We start from the raw sequence: 26,994 nt of genomic DNA on the forward strand, positions 1-26,994 counted from the left end.
CCCCCGCATACTTCACCACTCTTCCCCTGCAGCCCCCAGTCTCCTCTATCCCCCCAAGCTGCTTCTCCCTCTCTCCCTGCCCTCTGCTACACTCCTGATCTTTTCTCCCCACAGCAACCTTTGTCCCTGTTGCAGCCTACGGCATGAAACATGGCTCCAGCCTGGCCCTGTAGTAGCAGCAGCACAAAGCCAGCACTGCTGTTCAAGCCCAGCCCAGCCCAGCCATGATGTGGAGCAGGGTACAGGCTAGAGCCATGCTCCATGCCTCAGGCTGCAGCACATCCTCCTACTCAATGATGAGACAGCCATAGACGCAGCTTTTCCTCCCACTGATAAAATAAAAAAAAAAAAAATATATAGGTTTTAAAACCCTTTTCATACCTGTGATGAATGACGTTTTGCAGAGACACAGAAAATACCCTTGAAAACATCATAGCACAGATTTCCCTTGCTTTATGCAGGTTCTGTGTAAATTTGCTGTTATGTGATGACTTTTTATACCAAAAATTAATTATATGCGAGGTAAATTTACTCCTATGCAATCCGTGTGGTGGAAGCTTGCAGTCAGCAGCTTTGCGAGATCCATGGTAAGGAGTGATGCACACCAAAATATAGTCTTCTGTGTGAATCTGTGCTCCTCGCTCATTGTCTGCAACACGTGTTTCTGTGGTTGTCATCCCATTATAGTAATATTCACCACCACCCTGTGCCTGTGTGTCCCAGCTGCTGTTGGCGAGTACCAAAACGGTCTTGTAAAAGTGGCAGAAATGGGTCTGGTACAATCGAGGTCTTGAAATGTATCCTTATTTATTACATTGTAAAGTGGGTTCCTTTTATGCAAATTCAAGTTATGTACAGTTTTCCAGGCATGCATGCACAGCGTAAAGCAAGGGAAACCTGTATCCAACATACCAGCTCTCACCCCATTATTTTTGGGGTGGGGGGCCTGTTAACCAAGAGAGATGCTTAAACTCCCGATGATAAAACTGGTGGACCCCTAACTACTATGAAACTATGAAACATTTTGAAGTTCCCTCATGTATCTCTAAATGTAACTAGTAGCTTGTAAGTCCTCATGTATTGCAGATCCTCTCAAGCCCTGCCTAACAGAAGGTACCAGATTTAAAAGCAAGACATTTCAATTGCGTTTGGTCAGCAGCCATGTTTTTTAAAAATATCCTCTAGGGAAAGGGTACATTTATAAAACACATGGATTGCTGGAAGTAACGTTGAACTATTCTCTACACAAAGATGAACTTGTAAAAGGCTCTTATACAGAACTATGAGAACAAGAGTAAAGATAGAGTTTAAAGATTGGTGGACATTAAGAAAATACTGAATAATTCTCTTTAGGTAGAGGTCAACAGAAAAGTTTGAAAGAAAACAAGTCCATGAACATCCAATTTGAAGAATCCTCTTTTCCTTAACAAAAGACCTGGTGATCGAAAACAAAACCCACTCTTCTAAATCCCATTTTTCAGGTGAAACCAATGGCCCCACTTCCAACATTATTGCTTAAGCTCTATAAACCACCCAGCGGGTTGAAGATGACAATCTTGTGAAATTATATCAGGGCTAATGGTGTGGTTTTCCATGATAATTTTTAATTGAGCTGTGAAAAAGGAGGGGATTCAGTAGATGCATTTAAGTGAGTTTCCTGTAAAAACACTATCAAAATTACTTAATGGAATATTACTAGCTTTAAAAATTAATTCCAATATTGGATTCTATGAATTATTTCTCTCAGTGTAGCTCATCTTTTTCCTAGAAATCTGCCTTCCTAGGAATAAATCATTTTTACAAGGCATTGCACCTTTCTGAAAGGATATATGTGAGATATGTAAATGTACTGAATGTGTGCATGAAAAATTAAAATGACTTTTTGTTGAATCTGCTGACAGCAACTAATACATAGCTTTATCTTATGTTCAAAATATATTCTGAGCAGGTCAGCATGGAAGTAGCGACATGAAAAGTTAAACGATTAATCATTTAACCGGTAAGTACAGTGATAACCAGCTGGCTTACCCATTATCCTTTAACTCTGGGCAGGCACCGTCTGGCAGGGAAGTGGGGGGAGGGGAAGCCACACAGTGCCCCAGCAGGAATCAGAAGGCAGAAGGACAGCAAGGAGGGAGGAAGGGAGAAATGTGGAAAAGGGGAGGGGGGACTAGTACCCATAGCCTCCTGTGAGCAGTCTAATGACCAGGTATCCTGGTTTTTTCTCTGTTAAAAATCCCAAATTCTGTGATAGAAACCCCCTAAAATTCTCTGATTAAAACCCAAAACCTATTTTTTCTACAATTAAAATGAAACACCACTAGGTATCAGTAGACCACAATGTCTTAGTCATATATTTACAATTTTAAAGCAATTTGGAAGGCTACCAGTGCCTCAATCATTATAATAAAATAAATTCAAAATACCTACATATTTTAGTGTTTGATTTTGGTTTTTATCATGGGAAAAAAAAAAAAAAAAAAAAAAATCAGAGCTCTCCCTGCCCCCTTTGCTCAGCAGAATGTGGGTCCAGCTGCAGATGTCCCCCTGCAGCTTTGTGGCATTGAACAGCCCTAATATGCCAGTGCCCCTCATGCCTGACTAGCAGCCCCTGCTTAACTCCCCACCTGTCCCTCCCAGCAGGAGCTCCCCCCCTTGATGTAGGTCCAACAATGACTGTTTCCCCTCGCTGCTTTTCGGCACTGAGCAGCCCTGACATGCAGCCCCTCACTCCAAAGCCACAGCCCCCCCAACTGTGCCAGCATCCCTCACTCCCAACCTGCAGTCTCTGCATGCCCCCAACTCCCTTTCTCCCAGCAGCAGCAGCTCCTCCTCTGCACCAGGTGGGTGTTGTGTGATGCAGGGAGTGAGTGTGGGGGAAAGAGGGGTGTGGGTGACAACTCAGCACTGCCACCACAGTGGTGATAGACAACTCCATGCCACTGCCACCCCCACGGCTGCCAGACAGATAGGGGAGAGGGCCTCACCTTGACAGCCATGGCTGCACAGATGGTACAGGGCTCCTAGTGGCAGTGCCATCCCTGCCCTACTCCAACCTCCCATGCCAGGTCCTGCCTGCTGGGCCACAGAGGCAGCTTCTGCCAGGTGCCAGTCCAGCCAAGCTACAGCCTCGTGGTCCTGCACCTCATGGTCTATGCAAAAATCTTGGGGGGAGGAATGTGCCCCTCCCATACCCCCTCCCTTCCAACACAACAACAACGTGTGTGGGGCTTTCTGGAGTTTGGCCCCCAGCCTTGTTGGCACAGGGACAACCCCCAAGCCCTGGCCCTCCACCAGCCCTGCCCCACAAGACTTACCTACATGCAGCTGCCAGGGCTGCTCCTACAACTCTGTCCGTCTTTACTGCCAGTTGCATGTGTGTGCGCACACGCGCATGTATACAGTGCCCCCTCCCCCTAAATTTTTTTCTTTTTACCTCCCTGGACATGCCTCCAATCACCCTCCCCCCACTCTCCTGAGCCCCAAGCAACTCACAGCAGGCTGGAACTCTGCCAGTCTACAAGGGGAAACCCACAGTTTCTCACTTCAAAGGAGAAAATCCACGTGTTTCTCTTTTAAAGGAGAAAAATGCACATTTTCTCCTTTAAAGAGGAAAATCTGTGGTTTTTTTGCTGGAAAAGGAAAAGTTGGATCCCTACTGACTCATCAATTAAACAATTAGCTACTTCACAGGTGCTCCCCACACCCAGGGCTTCACATGGGCTGTGCTGTCTGGCTGGGCTTGCCTCCTCCCCACCACCCCAGTCAAAGGGTCCCAGAAGCAATTCCTAGCAGTAGCTGTGTCCAAGCTGCTGTGTTATAGGTTAATCATTTAACCAATATAATTAGAGGAGGTTAAACCAATATTTTTTTAAATGGTATTTACATCCCTACATAGCAGTATGCTTCTGCACACTTGTGGTTAAATTCCTTTTATTTCTGACTGCCTTGGGACAGATACAGCAACTGACAATGAAGATGGGATCCCATGGGTGAGTATACATTAAATCAACCAGAAAAATCTGCTCTAACTATGAATACTTGAAATCTGTTGGGAGCAAAATGACTACCTTTGTTGGAACAACTGGAGCTTATGATAATACCCTGGAAGGCTGACCTACATAGATTGAGCGGCTGGAACAAATTTTTGAAGTAAATTGAGATTTTCCCATGGAAATAGGTAGCTACATTACCAAGTTTGATGGGAAGAAAAACATAATTTACTGCACAGCTTGCACACCTTGGAGAATCCAGCAAGCACAACTCTTAAAGAAAATTATGAAAACTGTCCAAAACCACTGATCATTGCAGATAGGTTCAGGTTCCAGAAGAAAAAAAAACTGGCCTGAAGATGAATTTATTTCCTCTTTTGCAAAAGTGCTATGGAAAGTGTCATAATATTGTAGTTTTAAGGATGGATATATAAAGCCCGCAGAGAGAGATCTGTGTGTGGGATATTTAATAAAGCCATATACAAGAGGCTCTTAACAGAGAAAAAACCTTATCTTTAAATGTGCTCTTGAGATTGGCATAACTATGGAAACCACAACCAAAGATGCCACGGAACTGCATGGAGGAGTGCCTACATAAGTAGTAATGAGTTATTAAACATGCAACAGAACAGCCAGTGCATGCAGTAGCCAGACAGACTATTGGTGTGGGAAAGGTCCCACACCCCAGCTAACTGCCACTATAAGAGATTGATGAAGTTGCAATAAAGAGAGACATATCCAAGCAGTGTGCCGTATTAAAAGAAATAAAGAGGAGACTAAAGTAAAGTATACGAAAGGGATAATATGTAATAGGCAGGGGCAGCAGTAACAATGAGAATGAAGTGGGTCTATATCATGTGAACAGGGGTGATCAATCAGCTATCTAGCTGACAAACAAGGTTGCTAAGAAAACCCTTAAATGGAGTTGAAGAGTCTGCAGTGTCTGTTATATCATATTCAGAATATGAAAAAATATCTTTCAGAAATAGGAAATTAAGAAATATAAGTGTTGCTATACACATACAGGAGACAAGATTGTGCCAAAGGGAGTGACGTCAGTGCCAGTAGATCTAAGTATGGTCTAAGTCTCCAAGAAGCCCTGCTTATGTCACTGTAAATGGAGGACCCACTCTGTGGGGTCATGAATGGTTAAAAAAGATTTCCCTGGACTGGAATTCTTTAAAGATGCTGCAGATACTTTCAAAGGGCCCTTAAAAAGAGTTGAACAACAGTTAAAAGTTACATTGAACCAGGCCCCTGAAGCATTCAGGTAAGACACAGGAACTTTAATACATATCAAAGCTAAGATAACGATAGAAGAAAATGCATAGGCTAAGTTTCACAAAGCTCTTCCAGCTTCTTACAGACTACATGCACAGATAGATGCTAAACTGGATCAGCTAGAAAGGGAAGGTATATTTTAAAAAGTAGGCTGGAGTGAATGGAGTATGTCTAAAAAAAATGTCATGGAATAAGGGTATGTGGAAACTTTAAGGTTACTATAAACTTTCAGTACAAAGTTGATAAATATCCCCTTCCTCAAATTGAAGATATTTTTACAACATGAAGCAAGACAGCAGAGATTTAGCAGAATCATTTAATCACAAGTTTGCTTACAGATAAAGGAAGAGATTCTAGGGTTTATCTTACCATAAACATAGAAACACAATTATAACCAGTACAACGTGCATGTGTGCATACACATGCACATGGCAGCCAGGCAGTGGTGCAAAGCAGCTCCCTCCACGGAAGTCTACTGGGGAGAAGCCACCACATTGGTGGGATGGGGGGAAGGGGTGCCACAGGCTACACAACATGAGACAGGGGGCCCCACAGGCCACAAAGCTGGGGGGGGGCATATGCACCCATAGAGGAGCACAGGGTGCAGGGCTGCAGCCAAGCCAGACAAGCTCCAGGCAGGAGCCACCTTCATGGCCCAGAGGGCAGGACCAAGAGTAAAAGAGCACTGCACTGCCACAGCCACCAAGCTGAGGCACCTCTTGCCCACCCAGCAGCAGTAGGGCACAAAACACCGTGCTGCTGCTGCTCCTCACCATGGTGGTGTGGCACTCCATCCCACGCCGACTCTCGCCCACTGGGCTACAGAGGTGGCTCCTGCCTGGAGCTGGTCCTACCTAGGTGCAGCCCTGCTGCAGGCACATAAATCTTCGGGGGCACATATCCCTCTGCCCCGCCACTGCATTGCCTATATTCCCCCTTCTCTCACACCCACTCCCTTCCTCACATACTCGAGGTGGCATCTGTGGGTCAGGAGGGAGGGTAAACAGCATGGGCAGGGCACTGTCATATCAAGGCTGCTCAGCGCTACAAAGCAGCATGGGAGACAGCCACAGTTGGACCCACGTCCTGGTGAACAGAAGGGAGCAGAGAGGACTCTAATTTTCCATGCTAAAAAACCCAAAATCATTAATTAATTTGATTATTATTGAGGCACTGGTAGGGTTCCAAATTCCTTTAAAACTGTATATTATAGTGGCTTTTCACTTGAACTGCAAAGTAAAATGGATTTGAGGGGTTTTTTTAAAATCAGAGAATTTGAGATTTTTAAACAGAGAAAACAATCGCTGTTGATAAGCCAAGCCTACATAAGAGAAGATTAAAGCAGTTCTGGAAACCCAACGGACAAAAGATGTTTTGCAACTAAGATCATTTTTAGGATTTATTATTTGTATAAAACTTAACAACTGTATTGTATCCTTTACTTGTTCGCTGAAAACAACTGCAAATGGTTTTGGTCACATGGGTGTCAAAGTTCTCCTAGAAGCAAAGAGACTGGTCACAGGGTATGGGACATTTGTTCACTTTAACCCCTTGCTTCCTTTCAAATTAGCATGCGATATATCTTCGCATGGTATTTGAGCTGTTTGTTATACATCACATACCTTGGGTGACGGTATTGTACAACCCATACATTTTCACTGTGATCACGGACAACAGCAGAATATAATTACAAACAAATAGACAAGGAACCTCCTCTAGTAAATACAGAATCTACTGAAACTGTCCACCTATTTTTAGTTGGAGTATGCCCCAGTAACCTGAAGTATGACTGGACAAGAAACCAAGGCAGATGCCACACTGGCATTGAAGACCAAGCTCCTGATAAGGACACCTGTTATATGCATGAAGGTTTGTTAGGCCTTCAACCTCACCAGGTGTCTATATAATTCAAGACAACAAAGGGTTAATTCCCCTAGTTATTGGATGGGGCAGGCTGCAGGCCAAGGGTATACCACTACCAATGAAAACTTAAACACCAAGGCAAAGGTTAACAAGAATATATTATCAAGGTGAATATACAAAAAAAAAAAAATACAACAATAGTAACTCCACAATACAACAATTAACTAGTTAACAGAGAGTTAAGATAACACTATATACAACAGGGGTAGGCAATTTTTTTGGCCAGAGCACCAAAAAACCACACAATGCCTACCTTGGAAGGTGCCAGCATGCTAGAAAAACAAAGCAAGGGCAGGGGGTACATGGCAGGATGTTCTGCTTGTGCCCCTTGCCCCCCACCCAAAGCCCCTGCCCCCAACCCTGCTGTCCATGCCCTCCAGGCTCCATGGCTATCAGCAGCTACACAGAACCTGGGCCAGCAGCAAACAGCTGCTGCCTCCTGGCCCGGGGGAGGCAGCAGATACCGGCAATGCTCCCTGCTGTCCTGCCCTTGCCACCGCTTCTGCAGAATGACGTTGGAACCCACTGCAGCAGGGCTCAGCTGGGGAAGCAGAAAACTGCCTGCTCAGAGCTCCCTGCTGCCCTGACTACGCTTCCCCTGCAGGCAGGGGCAGCAGTGAGGCAGCATAACGCTGTGTGCTGTGCACACTACTCCTGTGCACACAGGGGAAGTGTGACCCGGGCAGGGCCCCTCTGTGAGCTGCCTCTCTGGGTTGCACATGCTGTACTCTGGAGGGCCCAGGGGAGGGCAGCAGGGTCAGGTGCGGGTTGCTGACCCCTGATATACAGTAACAGATATAAGAAAGAACCAATGCAGGCCTGTCACCAGAGGGTGCAGGCAAGATTACTCTGAAGCTGACAGGCAAGATGGCCTGTCAGCCTGTTAGAGTGCCTATTCCCTAGAGGATTTCTATCTTTCCTCATTCTCAGTGAGTACTCAGTACCTCCAAAGGGATGGGTGATATCCACAGGTATGTAGGTGAACACAGGTGAGTTGAAGATTGCTCTATGAGTGTATGTATACCTTTGTGAATGGATGGAATTCAGCTACCCACTCCACTCAAGCATCTCTCATACTCATCACATACATGAATGAGCTGGTTTCACATCACACATTCAAGTGACTCGTTTTCTCACAAGCTTTCAGTCCCAATCAGACACAACGCACACTGACATCAACTGGCCCAGGTGAGCACCACACAGACTCACAAAACACACAGACTCAATCATTTCCTCCATAGCTTTCCAAGTGACAGTCCTGACAGGTTTTATAGAGTCTACCTCATGCCACCTGTCAATCATATGCCAGAACCAATCATCAGTCAGACCCTTCCATCATTAATCTGCCCATTGTATTACTGACCAATCTGGAGGGTCGTTACCTCAACTAAGTATTCCATGCCACACTTTACACTGGAAACACGTTCCCTCCAAATTCAATTTATATAATACAGGCAGATTATGGATGCTTGTCAGTCCTATGTAGGTCAACAGACCCGTAAGTTCAAGAGTTCGCTCTCCTCCATCCAGAGTACTACAGCTGGGGTTAACAGCATAGGGGTATGATGCAGTTCTGAAAGGTTAGAAATATATAGCCAACCCTAATTTGGTACATTTTTATGCATACAAAGATGCATCATGTATTGGGGGATGGAATTCAGGTTTATACCTACTAAAATTCTTGAGTGCATTTTCCATGATCTGCATGCAAGTTACTTAGGAGTTGTAAAAATGAAGGAACACATCAAAAGCGTTGTATGGTAGCCAGGTACTGACCAACAAATAGAAACCTTGTTAAAAAATGTGTATGACCAAACCAGCACTGCCACACCTCAGGGAATGGCTGTCTACTCCCTGGCAGCAGCTTCATATTGATTTTGCAGAACCATTTCTAGGAAGGATGTAACTAGTAATGTTGGATGCCCAGTCCAAATTATTTTTACACAGAAAACTGGCCATTTCAGCAGCACAGACACTAGAAAAGTTGTGAAATCTGTTTGCAAAAACAGGATTACTAAAGCAAACTGGAACTGACAATGACACACAATTCTGTTCACATAAATTCAGAGGTTCCCAAAAAATATAATGGCATCTGACATCGTTTCCGCACCATACCACTCAGCCACAAATGGGTCAAGACCAGGTCAATAAAGCAGAAGACTACTCACTTCTTGCTAGAATGCCACAAGAAATAAGACCGACACCACCAATGCTGGTCATGGGCTGGAACCTCAGTTCACAAAACAGATTTACTAAAACCAGACTTGCAACATGTTGGAAATCACCAGCTAAGGCTATGACAAGGGGAACAGGCACCCCTCAGCATCTACCAGTCTGTCAAAGTGCAATTTACTTGGGGAGTCAATACGTGGCAGCCTGTGGTTGTGAATACACAAAACAGGTCCATTATCTTACTCAGTTTAAGTGGTGCCTAACAAAGTTTGACAATGCCACACTGACCAACTACAGGAGTAGGAATGACTGCCAAACAGTACAGAAGCAACAGCTGAAACCCCAAATGATGTTGGGCCACTGACTTTGCAACCTACAGCGACAACTTGTAATGCTACATCTTAAATGCTAACCTGCCAGGATCTAACTATGCTGAACAACCTACATCTGATGAGGCAACATCCAAATCTGACACAGATGCAGGCTAGCTACCTCCTTAGAAGTGTGTTCAAGGGAAGGAAGGATGGAATCCCACTGAAATATAAAACTGAACCCAATGTCACACATCCTCAGGGAATTAGTTAAAAAGATGATTGACATTACCCAAAAAAAAGAAAATTCAAGCCAGGATTGTAGTTTGTGCATTGTCACTATCATTTCAAACAGGGGATGAGATGTGAAATATCTGAATGTATTGAACATCTCTCTCCTTATCCAAACAGGATGATGTTGACCCTGGTCTTCCACAGATTCCTTCCTCTTTGAGGCATACATTCATGCCATTTAAATAAACTCCTGACACAAGTCAACCTCAGTCCTCCACGATGTACACATTGAGAATATAACCCTATTTTTTGTTGAATCCGCTAATGGCAACTAATGCACAACTAGGCCTGGCAGCATTTACACTCACAGATGAACAGAAAAATATTTTCATTGGTAATACTCGAAATTTATAGAAAGGGGACTGATAACAGGGAACCCTTACCCCTGTTACTGGACAGTGGAGAAAGGGTGGGGGGGTAGACAGGAAAACAATGGGTGGTCTTATGACTCATTTATCAGGCAATTAGCTGCTCATATGGCCTAATTACTCATCAATTAAGCAAATCAGCTGCTCCTTCACAGGCACAGGAGAAGCCAGCTAGGAAGGTAACAGGCTATTTAAATAAACCCCAACCCAAAGCCCAGAGAGGGGAAGGTAGAAGAGTATCTCAGGCTCTAGCCCAGTAGCAGGGGAGCCACTACCTCTTCCCACATTCCCAGAGCTCTAGGAGTGCCTTCTGGTCCCTGCCCACCTGGCTCTTTCCTGAGGAATGAACAGGATGATTTACAGCAGGTGAGATTTATTAATCTATGGAACTTTACTTCTTATATTTTGGCATGTGATTTCATAAAGCTTTTAACAGTATATTATTATTACAAAATTACCTGACTCCTCACCCCTAATTTCACGCAATCCTGAAATCTAAAAACTGATAAAAATCAAAATAAATGCATAAAAATAAACACTGATTTTAGTTATCGACATTATTTAAAAAACTAAACACAAAAACAAACAAACAAAAAAACAAGTTCTGCCTAGTCTGTGCATACCTGATGTTCAAAATATATTCCGTGCTGGCCAGTATGGCAGCACTTACACTTGTGGCTTAGAGCCATTTTATTTCTGAATGCCCTTGGGTAAATACAACAGTTTCTTAAACATGCAGAGGGGTTGACTGACAAATGGTCTGTTCCCTTTTCATTACAATTAAGTAAAAACTAACTGCTTAAGTGTGTAAAGCCTTTTTTTCCCCCTATACAGAGCCATGCTGTTAGCCTTGATTTTTTTTCTCTTTTTTTCCATCCTTCAGGCATAGGGAGACTCTACTGTTGTTCTGAGATCTCCAAGGAATGAAAGATTAACCACACTCCACAACAGAACCATCACAATTCCTGGATCTTACACCTGCAGTTCCAGAAATGTAATACATCTCATCCAATGCACCAAATGCCCTGATGGAAAATATGTAGGAGAAACCAAACAACTGTGTACCAGAATGAATGCACACCAAAAATCCATCAAAGACAAAAATATCCAATTACCACACTTCTTGCAAGACAACCACTCCTCCCCACCCAACCTCTCAGCTCTAATCATCAAAGGAAACTTACAAAACGTCTTTTGTAGACAAGCCTACAAACTTCATAAATTTACTGGATACAAAAGTGTACTGGCCTCTGGCTGCTTTACCACTCCAATCTAGAAGAGCACAGACCATCTGCAGATGCTTCCTCAACCTAATGAAGGGTGTTTGTGCCCAAAAGCTTGTTTTATTAGAGTTGGTCTAATAAAAGATAACAGATTTACCCAAAGAACCTTGTCTGGACTCAATATAGCCATTGGGTTTATGACACATTACAACCTACCTGACATCTGATTCACCAGGGACCTGTCTGAACTTACTATTTGCTTCCCCACGCCTCCCCTCCCCTCCTTCTCTATTCTTTGTTTTCCTAATTTCCAGCTATTTACATTCTCAATGACATCCTGTCACACTTAATTTTTTTTATTCCTTGATCTCAGAACAGCAGAGTCTCCCTATGCCTGAAGAAGGTTATTTGTACCCAAATGCTTACAAAGAACTTTGTTCCAACTACTCAGTTGGTCTAATGAAAGATATCACATCTACCCAAAGAACCTTGTCAATCTTTCTTAGGGAAAATTTGCTGTCTGCTCTATTTCAGCTCAAAACTTTTAGCTGTTTACCACAGGCTCCTTAGCTCTTTTTAAAATTATAGATCTACTCATGTAGACCAGTCTTCAGCAGCAGGTAGGGATTCAGTTGTAGTTAAGCAAGAAAAGAGTGAGAAATCTGAAGATTAGGCTGTCCTTGTTATACTCAGCCATAACTCTGGGAAAACATTTTTTCTTCATTCTGCTTTACAAAAACGAGGTGTGTATCATATTTGGGGGTATACTGTATGCAAAGAAAAATTTTATAATACTTCTGATTGACTCGTATTTTGCAGTTCTTAAGTCAGATAGGAATCAATAAGCCTGGCAAGTAAACTTCTGACTCCAGGACATTTTCCTGAGAACAGTTTTGGCAGACTGCCTCATTCCTGATTTTGAAGCTGTGAATTTAGGGCAAATTCAGGGTAATCCATTAGTTAGGTCTAAGATTACTTTGGTTATAAGAAACAACTTCAGGTTGTGGTAAAGGCTGCTAGAAACAACAGCTCCAATGATTCAACTAAGAAATTAGTTATCCTGATAATATGAAAAAAGTAAGAAAAAATTAAATCAAAATGCCCTTTGGAAAGAATTTGGACTCGACGCCAGAAGAGAAAAATTATTTCTACTTTGAAAGTCAGTAGGAGTGCACAATGATGAGATTAAAGGCACATATCAAAGCCCACATCCTTAAACATATTTGGGAGAGAGATTTTTCTGCCATTCAGAAAATGTTATGGAATCTCCATCACAAGAGGGTTTTCAAAATGTTTAATAAGCACTAGTTAGGGCTGATCCAGGAGTAGCTGGAGAGCACTACAAAGAGCAACAGTTAAGGAACCCTCTGCAACATGAACTGCTGGGAGATCACAAAAGCACTGCGGCCCAAGAAGGTATACATATTGGAGAGGACCACAGTCAGCAGAAGAATGAAGCCAAGGTCCACATGTAACTTCATAGATTTCTAGGGTCAGAAGGAACCTATTAGATCATAGAGTCCGACCCCCTGCTCTGGGCAGGAAAGAGTGCTAGGGTCAAGTGACCCTAGCCAGGTGCTTGTCTAGATTCATAGATTGTTAGGGGCTGGAAGGCTGAAATGGTCTTCCACGACTTTAAAGCCATTGGTCCTGGTCTTCTCCAGGGATGCCTTAGTGAACAGTTCTTCACCAAGCTCTTGATGCACTCCTCTGATACAGCGGTAAACCACTATCAAGTCCCCTTTTAACCTTCTCTTCTTTAGGCTAAAGAGACCCAGGTCCTTCAGCCTTTCCTCATATAGCTTGCCTTGCAAGTCCCTGATCATATCGGTGGCTCTTTTCTGGACCCTCTCAAGTTTTTCCATGTCCTTATTGTAGTGTGGCACCTAGAACTGGATGCAGTACTCCAACTGTGGTCTCACTAGTGCTGAGTACAGCAGGAGAATCACTTCCTTAGTTTTACATGAGATGCATCAGTTGATGCACACCAGTGTTGTTTGCCCAGCTGGCCACTGCATCATGCTGATGGCTCATGTTGGTCAGTCATTACTCCTAGATCCCTTTCAGCCATGGTGCAGGTCAGGCTGTCACCTCTGAGCCTGTATGCATGTTGAGGGTTATTTGGTTCCGGTTTGCCCAACTCTAGAGCCTGTTCAGGTCTGCCTGTATCAGCAACTTATCTTCTGAAGTAGCCACACTGCCCCATTACTTGGTGTCATCCACTAACTTGGCCAGTGACCTTCTCATTCCCACATCCAAATAAATTGATAAAGATGTTGAAAAACACCGGTTCAAGCACAGACGCCTGAGGGACACCACTTGGTGCCAGGACAACACAGATCCGTTCATGAGAACTCTCTGGGTCCTACCCTGTAGCCAGTTTCCCACCCCCTGAACTGTTGAGCAGCTGAGCCCACAATCTTCCAGTTTTCCCAGAAGGATATCGTGGGATACTAGATCAAAAGCCTTTTGGAAGTCTAGGTATACAACATCTACCTTGTCTCCCATGTCCAGGTGGTGAGAGACCTGGTCATAGAAGGAGATGAGATTGGTAAGACAAGACCTACCTGCGACAAAGCCATGCTGGCTGTTATTCAGAATCTTACCTTCCATGACAGTATCGCACATAGATTCTTTAATGAGCTTCTCAATGATTTTCCCTGGGATAGAGGTTAGGCTGACTGGCCTATAGCTGCCCGAATCCTCCCTCTTCCCCTTCTTAAAGATGGGCACAATGTTGGTGCTCTTCCAATCCTCAGAGAGCTCCTTTGTGTGCCATAAATTGGAAGAGGATGGAGTCCATCCAGTCCCGCTGACTTATATATGTCTAGCTTTTCTAGTTGGATGCTGAACAGGTGCAATAACAATCTGCTTTTGAATACCTCCAAGGTAGGGGAAAGCACCATCTCCCTTGGAAGCCCATTCCATATTTTGGCAACCCTCACTGTTAAGAATTTCTTCCTGATGTCCAATCTAAATCTACTCTCCTTCATTTTATGGCCATTGTTTCCAGTAAGCCTGAGAGGCACCTTGGTAAACAGAATATCCTCTATTACCTGTAACCCCCCACCCCCATGAGTTTGTAGACCACCACAAGATCAGCTCTCAGTCTTCTCCTGCAGAGGCTGAAGACATTCAGGTCCCTCAATCTGTCTTCATAGGATCTTACTCGCAGGCCCTCAACCATGAGTAGCATCCCCCTGAACCTTTTCCAGGTTATCTACATCCCTCTTGAAGTATCGTGCCTAAAACCGGACACAGTACTCCAGCTGCGGCCTGACCAACACTACATAGAGGGGAAGTATAACCTCCCTAGAGCTGCTTGTGATGCACCTACTAATGCAAGAAAGAGTGAGGTTAGCCTTACTTATTACCTTGTCACATTGGCGACTCATGTTCATTTTTGCAGACTGACTCTGAGATCTTTTTCCACTGCTGTGCTACTTAGAACAGTACTTCTCAGTCTATACGAGTATTGGTGATTCTCTCCCCACAGGTGCAGCACTTTCCACTTACCTTTGTTAAATTGCATCCTATTCCAATTCACCCACTTCCCCAGTCTATCCAAATCTGCTTGAATTCACTGACTACCCTCTAGTGTGTTTACTATACCCCACAGTTTGGTGTCATCTGTGAATTTGGCCAGAGTGCTTTTTTCACCCTCATCCAAATCCCTAATGAAGATATTGAACAGTACTGGTCCAAGGACAGAGCCTTCGGGGACGCTACTGCCCACATCTCTCCAGGTAGAAACTAACCCATCCAACATCACTCTCTGTGTGCATCCCATAAGCTAGTTTTCCACCCACCTGACTGAAAAAAATCCACATCACAACTACTTAGTTTACTTGTAAGAACTGGGTGCAACACTGTGTCAAAAGCCTTTTTAAAATCCAAGTAAACAACATCTACCTCTACTCCTGCATCTAAGGACTTTGTGACCTGGTCATAAAGAGAGACCAGGTTAGTCAGGCAGGATCTGCCCAATATAAATCCATGCTGGTTGCCCCACAGCACTGTATTACCTGCTGCCCCGCCCACCCTGCACAAATGTAATCCTTAATGATTTTTTCTAAGGTCTTGTGAAGAATAGAAGTGAGGCTAACCGGCCTATAATTACCTGGGTCCTCTTTCCTCTCCTTCTTGAAAATAGGGGCCATATTGGTCCTTTTCCAGTCCTCTCAGACTGGTCCTGAGCGCCATGAGCACTCCAACAGTTGTGCCAGTGGTTTCACTATGACACCACCCAATTCCTTTAGTACCCTTGGGGGAAGATCATCAGGGCCTGCCAACTTAAATACCTCCAGGTATTCCTTCACTAGATCAGTGCAAACTATTGGTGGAGTGGTCTCTCTCTCATGCTAAAGTCTCACTGGGAGGTGCGTTTATATCCATGTCCAGGAACAATGATGCAAAGAAACCATTTAAGAATTCGGCTTTGCTCATCCTATCCATTGTGAGTTGCCCTAGTCCATCCTGTAGCAGCCCTATGTTACCCTGTGCCTTCTTCTTTAAGCGCAAAACGATCAAGAACGACTTTTAATTACCTCTAATCCTAGTTGCCAGCCTGAGTTCTGTTTCTGCTTTGGCCTTCCTCACTGCTTCCCTGCAAGTTCAAGCCAAGCAGGTATATTCCTCCTTGGTGGTTGCCCCCTGCTTCCACAGCCTGTAGGCCTCTTTTTCCCTGCAGGCTCTCCTGGATTTCTCTGCTCAGCCAAGGTTTCTTGGCTCTTCTGCCTCCCTTTGTGTACTGGGATAGTACCCCTCTGCGCCTGCAGGATCAGTCCCTTGAGGAACTCCCACCCTTCCTGGACTCCCAACTCACCGATGTTATTACCCCTCAGTCCCATTCTAACTAACCTCCTGAGCTCATTGAAGTTGGCCTTCTGGAAGTCTAGCACTTCTGTCCAACTAGTTATCATTCCCACTTTGTGCCGGATAGTGAATCCCATCAACAGGTGGTCACTATCTCCTAGGTTACCTTGCGCTTCATTACAGTGAAGTGCTCCCTGTAGTTTTAACAAGGGTGTAAAAGGGAATGACTGAACCATTCTATGTCAGTCCCTTTATGCAGATGATAAAGGGTACCAAATCCCTCTGGGCTTGCAAATACTAAAACCTTTTAGCAATTTTTGCCAACAAGAATGCCCAACCATAAGTAATTAGAACACTGCAGTAATTACTTTGGTTGCAGATCAAGTCTATATAAAGTAGATAACAGACTTTCATTATACTGACTAGGACCAGATTTTCTTCTATTTGTATGTTTGTTTTATACATAATGGTCAATGGGATAAACAGAAGAGGACAGCCTTAAGTTCTATTGAAGCAGTGCTTGATTTTACTCCAGCTGAGGAGGGCAATTTAATGGTACCAGCTCTCAATGCTTTCAGAGACAGAGCCTAGAGGTCCAAATACTACATGATGCAGAAACCTACTATTGAAAGTTTTTAGCACTCTTGAGGCTCCAAATTTTTCTGTGCTACTTGATCAAAATTCTAAACCCTCTGATCAGTTATTGATTGTGTATTCAATGCATGCAGTGTTTTCCACTTTTACAGTGTTTTCCAAAGGTTCTGCCTGGAGAAACACCTTAAAAGAAAACAAACACCCTACAGTTCCCTGGCTTCTGCAAATGCATTATGCTCTCTCTGTATTCACTGCTTGACTGACTAAAACCACCAGCAAGAGGATGAAATCCTTAATTAAGCCCAGGGCAGAAGGTATTTGCAATCTACTGCACACTGCAATTACCCATACAACAGATGCATCTCCCTGACTTCTCATCTGAAGATAAGTAATTATAAGACATGAACTATAGCATTTTAGGACCTTTACAGCTCTCCATTTTCAAACTATGGAATTGGCCTATGTAAAAAGGAGTTATGGCTCCTATCTAGAAGCAGTTTTCTTTGCCCAAGTAGGCCTAGTCAGATTAAAGAGCTACAACAGTGCCAACTTTTTTTTTTAACCCATTCTGAAGCCTGAGAAATAAATAGTTAGCACCATTCCTGGCTCATATGCTTCTTACTACACCAGCTCAAAAACTAGAATAGCTGTTCTATAACAACAGTGTTTTGATGAATGGGTCTCAACTTATATGCCTGGTCAGCTGCAAAAACAAGCACAAGAAAGACCAATCTCCATGTAAGCTAGATAAAGCATGGACAACCAGGGATGTACCTAGACTCCGGGCACCTCTGGGCAAACTTTTAAGATTCTTCCCCCCTCCCCTTGCTTTGCCAGAGATAATTGTTTTTGCCGTATTTTATTTAATTTTCAGGCCCCCTTTCTGTCGGGGCCCTAGACGGCTACCTGGTTCCCCCATGCCCATGTCCAGCCCTGTAGGCATTCATATGGCCCACAGGCTAGATTCAGCTGGTGGAACCATGTAATCTGGTCACAGACATGGAGGTTGGCAACAGGGTGCTCTCCCTGGGCTACTGCAGGGACAAGCCTTGGGTCTTGTGCCTGGGTCTTGGCATCCACTGCCTGCCCCGAATCCAGCCTGCAGCCTTAAAAGGCTGCCAGCTACTGAAACAAATAAAAGCATATTCCTAACCCTTGGTATTTCAATGGGCTATATCATTTTAAGAGCCGTGATTTTAAAAGTGTAATGAATCCTGGGTGAAAAACCTTTTCCCACCCCCAATGTGAACTGGTTTTACCAAGCTGTCCCAATTTTAAAATATTTATTTACCTTATATCTACTGTCCTTCATATCATAACCCAAGACCACAAATCTATATTAATAAGCAGAGACTACATACAGGACAACAACAAGCATGCAAATAAGAAGAGGCATTTTAACTTTCTAGTCACTGTTCTCCCAGAAGGAACCATCTATTATTCAACATTTTTGCATTAAAAGCAAACAGTTTCCAGCTAAATGGTAAGATCACGCAACATCTTAACTTTCTCTTGATAACAACAACAGTGTATTACAAGCATTTTCAGTATAAGAGGGGATATATTTTCAGTACATCTTCAAAAGTCTCACTAAAGACAATACTAGATATTCCCTATATCATTTTAGTTTTATTAATTGTATTGTTTCTACCCTGCTGCTGGTTACAGTATGAAGAACTCTACTTCATTTTCATTAGTTTCAGAGCTCAAAAAAAATTTTTTTTAAAGTACTGAAAATAGGAAACCCCAATGCCCATGAAGCACAGAACATATTTGGGACTCATGATTTCACTACAGGAAGTCCTTGACTTACAACATTTCAAGTTACAACATTTCGCACTTACAACACTTATAAACTGACACCCTGCTTCAACTTTACGATGTCAGTTTCAACAACGCTTGATCCGATGCAATGCCATGCCAGCAAACAAGTTTGCTGCGTCACACATCTCCCTACAGAACATCTGTCCAAACTTCCTTGGACACTTTATGAAAGCAGACAAGACTCCAGAAAAACCTGCAGCCAAGACTCCCGAGAAGTCTCTAGCCAAGAACCCTTCAAAAAGCCCAACCAAGAGCCTTTCAAAAAGTCCAGCAAAGTCACCTCAAAGAAGTCCTTCCAAATCAATGTGATTGCTATTTACAATATAAATACGTTAATGTAGCTATATTACTCATGTATAATTGATCAAGTACAAGATTCTGAGGTATTTTTGGTGAAAATAGGGTATTGGACCCTGGTTCAGGAACCAATCCCTCATTTATAACATTGTTTCTTATGAGAAAATGGTTCCAAGTTACATTTCGACTTAAGATGCAGTTTTCAGGAACCAATTGTGTTTAAAGTCCGAGGACTGCCTGTACACTATTTTCAACACCACAATATTTGACCATTTGGTCCATATTCATAGCCTCTGTTTTATTTTTTGCAGAGTTTTAACAACTTTAATATTTCCAGTTGAGTGTTATTCCCATTATAGAAGTTTAATAAGCTACCTTTTCAGTCTAACTTCCGTCATAAAACTGGTGGTTTTAGTTTTTGATACTTGTTCTATTAAACCTGATGAATGGGTTCCCCCCCCAAGCGTTATATAAAAATGATGCAAAGATTATGGCAGTAAGATTAATGGAGTATTAGTCAATAATATAATAGTTATAGCTATATAGATCCTTCCCGGATATGAAGTAGAGATTAAATTTAAAGTGGAGAGAATATGTAAGACACATAAAATGTATTATTTCTGGATTGATACCTTTATCATAGACAGTGGCTTACTCTTGGAACAGGTACTGTACTGGTAAAAACTTCACCAATGCCACCATGTCAATCCCCCTTTATAAATCCTACCCCTTCTCTCTGCCCTCCCTCTCCCCCGCAACTTTTAAGCAACCAGTTCCTTTCATTTTAAATTTTGAATTGTGGCAGGACATTAGGTATGAATAGCTTTTACCACCTTACAAGTACAGGTTTCCCTCACCAACCACAGTTTTGAGTATCCACACTTACTATTCTACATTTTGGCTCCCACGGTATACAGTTTTGAGTAACCACAGTTTTCTGTGGCCACCTGCCATTTTTCCCATAAGCCTTTTGTCTTGCTAGCCATGGTTTTGCCAGCCACAGGAACTTTCAGGAACCTAACCCCAGTGGTTGGCAAAGAAAACCTGTATGGACCCAGTTTTAAGTATATGCTTTATCACTACGCAAACCTTTATTCCTTTCATATAAGTGATATGGCTTCACGAGTCAGGCACAGGAGATTTGTACATGTAGACATTTAAATTTCAGTAAACAGAGCTAATGTAATTTGTGACACATGGAGCTTTACTGAGGAATGGGGAATAAGCCTTCAATATGCCATCTAATCAGGATTGTTTTTGCCCTTGAAAACTACCTTTTATGAATCAATGTCAAAATATACCTGCTTCAAATTATTAACATAATACCAGTTGACTTTGTTCAAGAAGGCATTTTAGATAAGAAAATCTTAATTGAAATGCACTTGCTTCAGAATATTTAGAATTTGTGTTGGGTATCAATGAAAAATTAATGCTAAACATTTAAGTGCAACATAAGAAAATTCTCTTTGAGAAGCCACCTTTTATCTAGGGATTTTTACCAGTCAGTACTGCATGCACCACCAACACACTCAGATTCCACTATATATTGTTTGAGTACACATAAACATTATTTGTATCTGTAAATTTAATTTCTCTAAAGAAGTTACAAACAGAAAGATTAACTTATTCAGACCTTCTGACCAAATTTATTCTATTCCCTTGCTCTGAATTGTTTATAGTTTTCTAAAAACATCATTGCAGCACAATTTTTTTTCAAAATTGGTCTCTTTCCATATGTAATCTTTTTTAAAAGTTTGAATAAAGTGATTTAGCCATTTTTAACAACTGTCTGGTTAAACAGAAATAAATCAAAATCACCTTAGAGAACAGGGTAAAATCACTGAAACCTCAATACAACCTCGTGCTCCTTTTAAAGAAACATCATAGTGAACTACCTAGGAACGTCATTTATGTAAACAGGGATGCTTGTTTTCATTATACAACTAAGGCAGAAATCAAGGTAGAGGTGCACCTCTGGGCTAACTGAATCAGAGATGCAGAAGCTTTCATGAGCCACAACTCACTTCATCTAATGCCAGCTAAGTTAGCAAAATGGACTTTAGTGAAGCGCTTCAATAATTCATCCATATACACAGGACTTGATTCACGGTCACAACTACTAGATATAGTTAAAAAATGATAGCAATCACAAAATACATTAAGATATGTTATTGTATAAATTTACATAGCTTATTCCTATATGGAAGGTCAACTATACTATGTACAACAAATACATGCAAAACCTCTGCTTTAACCACATAAAAGTGCAATGTTCTTTGTGATCAGGGCTGTTTTAGAGCAGGAGTGTCAATCATGTTTGGCACTGCACGCCAGAGGACTCACAAGTGAAGGCAGCAGCACTAATCCTCACATGTGCTGAAGCTACTATCTCAGCATTGCCCAAGAACCCAACAAGTTAATGCTACAATGACATGCTGCTTCTCAACTTCTCCCCTGCCACTAATTTTAGTTACCAAAGGCAGCTAAAACACCCATTCTGGAAGTGGGTAGAAATCTGGGGAAGGGGAAAAGCAACTTGGGCAGCCACAAGGATTTAACAGTGCCATTGCAGGGGCTCCACCAGCCATGGCAACAAGCCCCATGAGCCAAATCTGGCTCATAGAAGTGGACAGTCAGCCTTCAAGAAGCCCTGCAGGCTAGATTTGGCCTGCAAGCCATGCGTTTGCCAACCTTCTTTTAGAATGTAAACAAGACTCCTGAAAACCAGCTACCAAACAAGACACTGAGCAACTACTGTTGGTACAACCAGATTTAAGAATTAAAGTAGTTTTTAAAATTATAGGGCGTTTATACACATGCTCCAGAAGTGGAGGGGGCTTTAATTAAAGCAGCACTGAGAGCCCAGTGTCTCATGTATTAGCATATAAAGTGCCCCCGCTGCCATTTTGATGCGTGGGGACACTAATATAGGATACATGGGAGACTGCTGGAGTGCAGTAATTGCCACCATGCTCTGGCAAACTTAATCAAATTTGCTCCAAGGCACTGGAATTCCAGTGGGTCAGAGCAGCCTCCCTGTTCACATGTAGGCACTCATAAAAAGTGGAAACCGAACACTTCATCTCTTAATTCTCTAACACTTGGTCCTGTAATTTTTATGTCAACTAGAAAGGATGACTATTTCTTATTGGCTAGAATATCATTATGATCAGCCCTACTATAGCAATAACGACCACAAAACCTCATAGATTTACTTTTTAAAGATTTCCTCCTGGGTCTTTTTTTTTTTTTTTAATGCAGAAATACTAGCAATGTTAATTCCCTAATTTTGCTGCATGTGCTGAGGATTTAAAAATCTGTGGTAGCTTTCATAATTTAAGGTAAGTGACTGGGTTATTGAATTTTAGCAGACCTTTTCCTCTCCCTAAAACACTGGTCACTACACAATAAATTCAATGTCATTTTTAATTATTGTTTGCTTTTAATTACTCCAGTTTCACTCTCCATGCTTCATGTCAGATCCTTAGTTGTCTGAACATAGCCCAATTATCAGGATAAAAACAAAAGGGAAAGAGGGGGAAAATAAAAACAAAATATTTCAGACCTTCCCTGTACAACTTAAAATGCCAAAAAAAAAAACCCAACCAAAAAAAAAAAAGCACAAGCCCATATTTTTTGTTTTGGAGATCACCTTTAAATGACTGGAATAGAGATGATGTCCATATTAAATACATTTACAGAAAATACTGCATAAAAATTTCAAAGATCAAATAAAATAGAAGTCTAAAGTGAATAAGCACACTCCAGCTTCGTCAAGGAAATGGCATCCATCTCAAAAAATGCAAGGCATTTTGAGGAGTTATCTACTTTTCTTGTATGCTGTACCAAGAATTAACTGCCATAACTGCAAAATTATAAACAATGAAAGTTTCTTCTTTACTTTGGATACCTGACAAAGCTTTGTGTATAATCAGTTCCCCCCACCTGCACGGGTCTTTCACAACACAAGAGGTGCTTATTAAGGAACCACAAAATAAGACTGGACCAGAATGGAAGATGTGCACTACCTGGAGACACATTTTGAAGTTTATGAGCCCGCTTTAAATCAAAACATACCCTTCCAACTTGCAGATGGCCCTTTAAAAAAAAAAAAACAGAATCTAAAACACATTTATAACATTCCCCAGAATTTTAAAGGTTCCACAGTTAACAAGACTGAAATAAGACTAGTGGTACATAAATCCCAAAACCTAGGGAAAAAGGAGTCCATAATATACTATCAATACATGCAGATGCCCAAGAGAATAGTATTTATTACATTAAAAAAGAAAAGAACTAACTTCCTCACTACCATATTTTCAAGCAATAGGTATTAGCCAGAAGATGTATTACCACACACTCACATATAACCCACAGCTTTTTCTCAACTGCAACTGGGCAAAATTGGGGCGTACATTATTGGCAAGGAAAAGGACTCCTCACAAATCTGGTACTGGGGGGTGAGGTAAGGGTGGAGCAGTGGTAGCATTAATTACCCTGGCTCTGGGAACCACTACAATTAACATTGCCACTGCTCTTCGCTCCTCCCCAAAATTCCCAACCTGTGGAAAGTCCTTGACCCCAGTCACATGCTGGACTGGGACAGCGCACAGGGCTGTCCTACAGCTGGACTTGGTGCACCAGGTCCAACCCACCACATGGTCCTGGACCCAGCACATGGCTTCAGATCCAGAGTGGTCAGTCTGGCACCATGTACAGCCAGTGCTCAGGGTTGGATTTAGCCTGCAGCCTTGCCCTGCCAAGTAGTCCCAGTTTCAGCTTGCTGAATCCATCCCCACTGCGCAGCACGTCAGATCGGGCTAGCCCCAGTCCTGGCCCCAGAAATCCCCAGATAGCTGGTACTTATCTGTACTCCAAGGCAAGTTTCCTGCCCCCCACCCCCATCTTGGTGCCTTCCAATAATAAGGGGCATATTATGCAAGAAAATACACTACTAGCACTGTAACTTTTAGATAGCACTTTTGACCTGTAGATCTGCCTTATCTTCTTAATTATTATCCCTCTTTTACAGAAGAGGAAGAAAGGTGATTGGTGGTGGGGGGGGGGGGGAAGAACAGTTAAACAAGCTCCTGAAGGACATTTAAAAGGCATAAAGGAACACAACTCTGGTTTCCCAAGTCCCACGAACTGCTTCCTTCAAGTTTCACACCCAATACTTCCCCATATCTGCACCAGGTTTTGAAACAGACGATTGCCCCAAAATTCTGTTTTGCAATTAGTCAAAACTGGGCTGCTTGAAGAAATGCAAGCATAAGATCATCCAACACTTCAAACATGACTAGTCTTATACAGCTCTTCAAGAAATTGGAAACAAAAGATTGACGAGCCTCTCTCTCAGTCTACTGGATTGCTTGGGGCATTGCTAAATCGGGAATATTCTGTGCCACGTGTTCAAGTTCTCTGCCCCCTTTCATCTGAAATGACTCAAAAGACCTGAACGTTTCTACCTCTTTCCTGCGGAGAGCTCTCCACAGCAAAACTTGACGATGGTTTCCCCAACACCCCCAGTTTAAGGTTGGGGCACTTAGCTCCTGTTACTCCTGGTCTGGTTTGCACTTCCCCTCCCCGGGATGGGGGGGGTCCCAGGAGCCAGGGCGAAGGCTTTACGTGGAAGGAGCTTCACTGGACAACCTTGAGGAAGCCTAAGCCAGCCAACTGAGAAGACGGCTCCAGGTAGGGAGAGGAAGTGTGGGCATTTGTTTTCGGGGTTAAGGGAGGACTTTGGAAAGGAAAGACAAGAAGCCTGCAGGCCGGCGCCTAGCAGGGACGGGCGGGGAAGCTGTGGGAAGCAGCCACCGAACCGCCCAGCCCCGCCACCGCCTCCGCTGTCACCACCCAGGCCGCGGAAGGACCGGCCGAGGCAGCGGGGCTCAGCCCAGCCCAGCCCAGCCCAACGGGGGGCGGGGCGAGGCCCCCACAGCGCGCAGCGAGCGGTGGTGACGGCGCCGCGGCAGCTGACACCGGCCCGGCCCCGCGGCCGCGCCCTCGTGCCCGCCCGCCGACCCCGCGGACCAGGAGGTGCCCCCGGGAACGACCTCTACCCCCCCGCCACCAATCGCCAACCACGCCAGCCCCCAGACCACGGTGAGCTCCAGCGGCCCGGCCCAGCCCCGCCCCGCGGGCCCCCCAGCCGGCACCGCCGCAGGCTCCTCACCTGCATGGACGCCATATTGGATCCGCCCCCTCCCCTCTGCGCAGCCGGCCCGACCGCTACAGACGCAGCGCTGCCGGGTCACGTGGGCCGCGGCCCGGGCACCGCGCATGCGTCGTGGCGACCAGAGCCCCGCGTGCTTTGAGTTACAGTGGGCCGTGTCTTCTGAGGAGCCAGACCTCGCCTTACCGTATTGCGCAGTGTATAAGGAGCGGCCCGCGGAGCGCGTCAGCCGAAGACCTGGAAGGAGGGGGGCAGTGTAGGGGGCCCTCCCTCGACAGCTGCCTCTTCTTCATGGCTTGTGCAAGGGGGTTTGCTTTGCTGCATGGCCTGGCCTGGCCTGTCCTCTGGATCTAGGCTGCAGCAAACAGGTGAAGGGAGTTGAGCAGTGATCCCAGGGGCGATGCATCCTGCCACAGAGGTCTCTAATGTGCGGCTGGTCTGGGTCTGCAATAAGCCTCTGGGTCGCCCTTGCATAATTAAAGTAACATCTTCCAGGTTAGAGACTGACTGGTTCTGGGGAGGCGTAAGTTTTCAGAGGGAACTGGCTACTTCATTGGCTCTGCATTAAATCGAGATCATGTTTGTAGCTGGCTCCCCAATATACATCACATGGGAAAGTAGCTGGATGGGTGGCACAGGACATTCATTGCACAATTCACAAGTCAACGCTGTAATACATGCAACACCTGCTAGGTCTGAAGGGGGTGCCCTGCTCTACATTATACCCAACTTCATGCTAGCATAGCTAGCTACCTCACCTTACCACAGCCATGGTAGAGGAGCGAAACCCACTCTGCCCCTTCTAGAGCAGTAGCACAATCCTGGGAGGTTTTTGTGCTGTTAATTAATGAATTAAAATGGTTATGCCTCACCTGCATAAAATGAACTGTGCCAAATACAAGATTTTAGCACTCTCCCATGAAATATGAACTTTCATTTCTACCTGGAAGAACTTTTACAGTCTTCTCCTGTACCTAAAGAGGTGTGCTTGTGCCCAAAAGCTTGCAATTAAATAGTTATTCTAATAAACTAGATTTTTGCAAAAAAAAAAATTGTCACCTCTACCATAAGTTGATTCCTGTTGCCTCTCGACCAATATGGCTACAACCTGGATACCTTAAAATGGTTTCTGCACTGATGTTCTCATTCTTGAGTACTGGACATTAATAATATCCTTGTTATGTATTTGCATAGTTTCCCAGGTTTTGAAAATAGGGAAAACAGGGGCAGGGGCATGAAAGGGAACACCTTTGTGATTTGAACTAAGACAGCTGATTCACTAGCACACTTACTGTCTCAAAAGGGACAACATTCACTGATTTTACATGTTTACAGGCAGCAGGGAAAAAGTAAGTATATTTAAACTTGACTATGGAAGGAACCAATAACCTACTAAAAGCAAGACTAAAAAGGTGGGGTGGATGGGAGCCTTGAAGATATCTAGAAACATCTTTACATTAAAGGAAATATAAAGATGCCCCTCAGTTCTTTCAATTTCTAGCTCAGTTTCTTTTAACTCCTGTGCATCATCTTCTTCTAAACACAGCATGAACCAGCTCATGGTAATGCCCCACCAACCCTGATGATAAAACTCTAATGCTTCCAAAAGCACATTAAATCACATACACAGCTAGTGCAAACGTGTGTTGCTCTGATGCTGCTGTTGAAGTCAGACTGATGGCTCTGGCTACCTACATTTTACCTGAAGGTCTTTTATCTACATGC

The 26,994-nt window shown here is 43.5% G+C and overlaps 1 protein-coding gene across 1 annotated transcript in view; it reads right to left on the reverse strand.

The window, feature by feature from the left end:
* UBE2W (ubiquitin conjugating enzyme E2 W (putative)) overlaps positions 1-25,363 on the reverse strand; it is a 58,458-nt gene extending 33,095 nt beyond the window's left edge. The window contains exon 1 of the mRNA XM_019549312.1: positions 25,270-25,363. Within this exon, the coding sequence (XP_019404857.1) occupies positions 25,270-25,284 (15 nt within the window). The 5' untranslated portion in view covers positions 25,285-25,363. The remainder of the gene's footprint in view (positions 1-25,269) is intronic.
* Positions 25,364-26,994: the final 1,631 nt, after the last annotated feature.

The sequence above is a fragment of the Crocodylus porosus genome, unplaced genomic scaffold (genome assembly GCF_001723895.1).
Source record: "Crocodylus porosus isolate Cpor-Errol unplaced genomic scaffold, CroPor_comp1, whole genome shotgun sequence".
In the NCBI taxonomy this organism is placed as follows: Eukaryota; Metazoa; Chordata; order Crocodylia; family Crocodylidae; genus Crocodylus; species Crocodylus porosus.